General features: G+C 37.6%; 1 protein-coding gene across 1 annotated transcript; it reads right to left on the bottom strand.

The window, feature by feature from the left end:
* Positions 1-2,601: 2,601 nt before the first annotated feature.
* LOC100656970 (olfactory receptor 4C45-like) lies at positions 2,602-3,810 on the bottom strand. The gene has a single exon (XM_003412079.4). The coding sequence runs from the start codon at positions 3,562-3,564 to the stop codon at positions 2,602-2,604; it is 963 nt and encodes a 320-aa protein (XP_003412127.4). The 5' UTR covers positions 3,565-3,810.
* Positions 3,811-6,892: the final 3,082 nt, after the last annotated feature.

The following is a 6,892-nucleotide window of genomic DNA, read 5'->3' as shown; positions in this document are numbered from 1 at the left end:
GGAAATTATGACAAAGATCTGCTTTTTCATATAATTTTATTTTGTCATTGTTGCTGAGAACATACAAAACAAAACATACATCAATTCAATAGTTTTTAGATGTACACGTTAGTGAACTTCATTACATTCTTCGAGTTGTGCAACCATTCTCATTCTCCTTTTCTGAGTTGTTCCTCCCCCATTAACATAAACTCACTGCCCCCTAAGGTTCCTGTCTAATCTTTGGAGGTGCTGTTGTCAATTTGATCCCATATAGATAATTATTCAAGAAGGCTGGCACTTTTTATTAGTTATTGTTTGATTTTAAGAAGACTTCAGGGTATATTTTTGGTTTAAGGTTTATAGGTTATTTCAGGTCAATAGTTTCAGTGGTTCATCCAAACTTCATGGCTCCAGAAAGTCTGTAGTCCACAGAACATGTTTTTTTAAAGGCATTATCTGTGAGATCTGACCTCACTTAAAGCTCTGAGAACATGAGAAATGCCAGTATCATGTCATAGTCAAATGCCTGGGTTAGAAATCTCTTCCTGAAAACAAGTTTCTGAGCTTTTCCCAGAAATCTCACAAGCTCTGTTTAGAGATATATCTTTTGGTTCCTGGCACTGAGTTATCCCTTCTCCTTCCCCAGAGGACCAGGACAGTTTCCTTCATTAGTGAGTATGTTTTGAAATTAGTTGTGCTGAAAGCATCTCGTAATCCTTCCCTACAGCATGCTCGTTTGTAACTGCAGATATGTTTAAGGCCATTTTTATCCCAGAATAATGAGTTAGTGATGGGCCCAGCCTTCATTTCTTAGAGGGCTAGTCACTGGCTCTTTTAGGAGCCTTTAGAGTGATAATTGTTTTTATTGCTGTAGAGTTCATTGTGATTCATGGTGATCCCGTGCAACAGAATGAAACATTGCCCAATCCTGTCTGATCTTCATGATCATTGCTATGCTCAAGTCCACTGTTGTGGCCCCTCTTATTTTGAAGGCCTTTCAACTTAGGGGGCTTATCTTCCCTCATTATATTGAACAATGTTCTGTTGAGATCCATAGGGTTTTCACTGGCTAATTTTCCAAAACTGATCACTAGGTCTTTCTTCCTAGTTTGTCTTAGTCTGGAAGCTTCTCTGAAACCTGTCCATTATGGTGACTCTGCTGGTATTTGAAATACTGATGGCATAGCTTCTAGCATCAAAGCAACACGCAAGTCACCATAGCACAACAAACTGACAGAGTGGTGGTGCCTGAGATAATAAGCCACCCTGATATTGTCCTGTTAGGAAATGGATGAAATTTATGACATATTTTGGGTGAAATGAGACTGGGACAGATATTTGATCCTGCCACGGTCACAGCTAGCAAAGGATTGTAGTGGTACTTTTGGGCTCTTCTGTCAGAAATAGACAGAGGCTACAACAAGCCCTGGGGGGCATCCTGAAGGCTACAACATTTGAGCAATTTCCACTATTTATCTTCTGAGTCATTTTTCCAATTTAAATCATTAACTTGTCATGGTTAAGGAAGTATGTAATATCATTTCCCTTTAACAGATGAAGAAACAGAGAGAGGTGAAGCAACTTGCTTACATTTCCAAGGCTAATTACCACCAGAGACAAGATGAGAAATCAGACCTATGAGATCAACGCTTCTTCATCTGTGACGTCAAAGCATGTGACTATTTCCAAATCTCTCAGTAATTCATTATGTTCTTGGTATAGTTCTTTTCTATAATCCAAACCTGGTATTATTATTGTTCAGTTACATGACATCAGCTGGTTCTTACATCACTGCTAAGTGACTATAACCACTGTTTTGTTTTCAGGGTCTCCTTTTCCTTTGTGTCTAAAATCAGATTTTAATGTACAGATATTACATCTGTCTTAACTCTACAGAATTTATCAATTTTATATTCCTTTTGCTCTAGTCAATTCTGCTTCTGATAATTTCTCTAGACAATTGTAGACTACAGGGAATGGTGGAGATGAAATTTTAAAAAAGTACCTTTGCAGCAAATGCTCTCTTATCAGGATTGTGATATCTAAAATGTTTTCTACTTCTATGGTGGGAGAACATTTATACCTCTCAAAGGTAGGCAGGTAAAAGAAAAAAAAGTACATTTTGATGGAAGTGCTTCTTTGAGACTCTCTCCCTTCTAGTCTAAACTCCTTTCATATAATTTTTTCCATTCTTTTAAAAAATAAACTCCACTCTAGCTGTAGGACAGGGTATAAAAAATATTCAAGGATCTTGGTGTTGATGTGTTTCATACCCACAGTAGGGGCCGCATTATGACTTTTGTGGACCCTACCTACTTTTATCTTCATAGGCCCCTTCCTCCACAGAAAATATTAAAACTACAGATGCATGTTACTGCATTAGTATAAAGATGAATATAACACAAGTTGGAACATATTGTTCTTATTTTTGAAAAAATTAAAACATTTCTCAGGCTCCTAAAATTGTCTTGGACTCCTGGCACTGTGCCTATTGTGCCTAAAGAATGTAAGCCCTGCCCACAGTACGTGGGCTTACTAAAGTCCATTGATCCAGTCAAGAGAAGTGACTGTTCCAAGTATAATCAAGAATTATTTATCTAAATACTTCAGTCACAAGATTTATCTATCACCAGTGTTCATTTTTTGATCCCAGAGCTTCTTCATGATGTTTTTCATTTCTGCATTTCTTAGGGTATAGATTAAAGGGTTCAACATAGGAGTTACTAGGGTGCAAAATACAGTCACAGCTTTGTCAGCAGGGAAGGAGGTCATGGGTCTTAGGTACAGGAATGAACAAGGTACAAAGAATAAGATGACCACAGTGACATGAGAAGCACATGTAGAGAGGGCTTTGCGGCGCCCTTCAGAGCTGTAAGACTTCAGGGAGTGCAGGATGATGACATAGGAAGTGACCAGCATAGAAAAAGTGAGCAAACAAAGTGAGCCACTATTGGCAGCCATCAGAGGCCCCAAAGTGTGAGTGTCTATGCAGACCAGCTCCAGGAGAGGTATTAAATCACACATAAAATGGTCAATGACATTGGGGCCACAAAATGGTAAGTGGACCATGAACAATAGCTGGATCTCTCCATGAATAAATCCCAAAATCCCAGCCATTCCCACCAGAAAACTACATAGAGGCCTGTTCATGATGGTTGTGTAGTGTAAGGGCTTGCAGATGGCCACGTAGCGGTCATAGGCCATTGCAAGTAACAAAATGATCTCAGCTCCAGCAAATAAATGTTCAGCAAAGAGCTGAGTCATGCAGCCATTGAAGGATATGGTGTTTTTCTCAGAGATCAAGTCAAAGATCATTTTGGGAGCTATGGAGGAAGAGTAGAAAGCATCTATAATGGACAAACAGGACAGAAAAAAGTACATGGGAGATCCCAGGGCTGGGCTGATGAAGATAGTGACCGAGATGAGCAGATTACCTGCCAATGTCATCAGGTAGGTGATTGAAAGCACAGGGAATAAGAGTTTCTGCAGTTGTGGATTCTGAGTTAGGCCCAGCAAGATGAATTCTGTTACATTGCACATCCTTTTAACCAAGGCAGTCTGGGTTGAGGGCATGTGCCCCATCTGAAAAGATCACAACATTTCTGAGTGATGATATTTTTAATCCAATGACAAAATATTTCATCACCTCTTTAGTCCTGGTCTCTGGGATTGATGGAGCTACAATCCACCCATCTCTGCCATTTTGCAGATAGTCATAAAGAAGAACAGAAGGAGCTTAAATTTCTCCTAATTTATATTCCTCAAACAGTAACAATACCATACAAACATCTCAAGGTGTTATTGTGAATGATGATTCATGTTTGTCTTCCAAACTTCCTCTCTAACAGTCTCCCAAATTGTAGGGTTTGCTATCTGCCACTTTTGGTGACAAATTTCATCAATAAGAGTTATTTTTGAAGTTATACTTATCTTTTGGCATGAATATTTATAGGTAATGAACACAACATTCTTTGAAAAGTCAACTGTGTGTCAAAAATGAACTTGCCCAAACTCGCTATATTTATGTCAGTTGTGTTCTGTAATCTCTTTTTCGTTTTTGTCAAGTGAATGTACATGCACATGCAGATATGGACAGAGCAACAGGTGGAGATTCTTTATTTCAATAAGTCCAGGAATGATCTTTATAACAGCTTGTCAAGCAGCATCCATTCAAAAGCCCTGCTCGTTCTGACTCAACAAGACCTTTTATTTCACTCTCCATCTTTCCAGCAATTCACTTTTGGATAAGGACTTGTAAGTTTTGTGAAGTCCTCTGAAAAGTTCACGATATTTCTTAAATGAATTTTGCATGTAATGGGTCTTTCATCACATATAGAATAATGCTCTGGATTAGATATATTTCCCCTCTTGCAAATTTACAGAGGGAATTAAACAAATCATGTAGGTTCTTATTGACAAGACAGAAACATTAGATTCATTTAAGATAATACCATTTATCCCTTGGGCACAAATTTAATCAACTCAGATGAACTTGAAATTTCATTGCTAACTGATGGAAATATTGAACATCTACAAGAATATACTCTGTTTTGGGAATATTCTGTACGTGATTTTCAAGAGTGAGTATATGTTACTTTTATGAAGGATCATAAGATATTTCATTCTTCTTTTTTCCTTCCTTCCCAAACTCTGCAAAAACATAATTATGCGTTTTTGCTTATAAATTTATGGGCACAACATTTGGTGTCATGGGCCTCTCAGCTTCGGTAAAGGTGAGGGAAGAATCGTCAGTTTTCAGGAGAACTCAGTCCCTGACTTGTTTTCTACTATTAATGGCTCTTGTGACTATGTAGTTAATCAGTCTACTTGGGAGACATAAGTGTTGACCAAAATGTTGTAAAAGTGACATCAAGAGTTCTTAACAGTGTCTGCACTGGCAACATCACAGATAGGCTTTGTATTGATATTTGGGGTGCAGCTTTTCTATGAAAACTGATCATTTGTTTATTCGTTTCTTTGATAAATCCATTTTTAGAGCTTAGTATGGACCAGATATCTGCTAGAGGCAGGGAAATACAGTGATGTCTATGAATGCTGTCTTTATCCTTGTAAATAAATCTCTAATCAGAGGCATAGGTGTCATTAGAAAATAATTCATGCCACTGTGTCCAAATTCATTTTCAGAGAAAAATACTAAACTACAAGTCACAGAATCTAACTACAGTAACTATTTCAGTGGAAATAACTTGGTTAAATTGAGTTAATCTACTATTTTTACTGGAGCTTTTAGGAAGAAAAGATTTAATTGTCACTGACCTGGGTCTAGCTGATTGTGGAATCCTCAGTTTTTAGATTGAGCCCATTCGTTGATACCTTCCCCTTTGGATGTTTGCAACCCAGCCACAAACAGATTCCTTGAGCTTGAAATGAAAACATGTCTAGTAACATATTCCAAATTTAAAATTTAACAAGTGAGACAATGTAATTCATATCTCTTTAGACAGCTTTCCACATTGTGGACATTTTAGTTTATTTTTGGTTCCAGTTACCAGTCTAGATTCACTGAAAAAATGAGCTATTTTAGCTAGAAAGCATCTGTAGCTGCAGGATTTAATTTCTTCTCATTTTCTTGGCTTCCCATGGAAGTACAAGTAAATCTTACATATGTGTATATATATATTTGTATATATATATATATATATTTCAGATCTCTTAGAACAATATTCAACTCAAATTAAAAACATTGAGAATAATGCAAAGCTTTTTGAATCTGGAAAATCTAGTATATAAAAAAATATATAGATCTATAAAATTATAAGTGGATCAAGTCCACTTGATTGGACAATTATTTCTCAAATCAACTCTGCCAAGTTTTTGGTCTCCAAAAAGTTCAGAAACCGTGTGGAAAGAATTCCTTTTATTCCTATTTCAAACTTTCTTTCGTACTCTGTTTCTCTGGAAAACCACTACGCTTGGCAGCTGTGTCTGCCAAACAAATCTTGGGTTTGTTCATACTTGGCTTTGTTGCTGTCATCTGCTCACATTCCCTTCTTCATAAATATTTCTTCACTGACTCTAGACAGATGTTTAAATAGAGTGTCACACAATGTAGGATGTGGTAATGCACTGACCTCTCAATCATCAGAGGATTAGTAATTGGTCCTGGTGGAACCTTTGCCAAAGCATCAGCCAAGGTCTTTCACTTACTCCCTCTTGGCACTAACAAACATCATTGTTGCTGTGTATGTGCTGTCAAGTCAGATCCAATTCATAGCACCATTATAGGACAGAGTGGAACTGCCCTATAGTGTCTCCAAGGAGCAGCTGGTGGATTCACACTGTGACCTTTCGATTAGCAGCCAATCTCTTAACCACTGCACCACAAACATCATTAGAGGCCAGTTTTGAAATTCAGTTGAGCTTGGGTTAAAGATAGATCTCTGGCTATAGTTTGGGATAAGACTTGGTAGGGTAAGTAGAAAACATTCTCTGTAAGGCTGAGCTGCTCATTGTGGCATTGGTAAACCTGGAGTAGTTGGTTTTAGGCATAGACCAGAGTTTAGAGAATAGATTTCTCTCTGAAAACATGACTGATCTAAATGAGATGGTTGTCCTGAGAATGGAAATATCAGTCTTCAAGGTTTTGTGCCTTACTATCCTGAGATATTGTGACATTTTTATTAATGATGGACTGAGGGGACTTTGATGACAAGATTCCCAGATACCAAAGACTGAGTGATTTAAAAGTCATAAATATATCAACTTCCTTCCAGATGAGTACCTTGATGTAGATGCTTATGATGTATTTGGGAGAATGCAGCCTTTCCTTTGAGGTTCCTAGAAGGTGTAAATAGTTTGCCCTTAACTGATAATCTAAAGGTTGTTGGTTCAAACACAACCTGCATCACTTCAAGAGCTAAGCCTGGCCGATCTGCTTCTGTAAAGATTA

Source organism: Loxodonta africana, chromosome 7 (genome assembly GCF_030014295.1).
Source record: "Loxodonta africana isolate mLoxAfr1 chromosome 7, mLoxAfr1.hap2, whole genome shotgun sequence".
NCBI classification, from domain to species: domain Eukaryota; kingdom Metazoa; phylum Chordata; class Mammalia; order Proboscidea; family Elephantidae; genus Loxodonta; species Loxodonta africana.
This window is presented reverse-complemented; position numbering and strand designations above follow the sequence as displayed.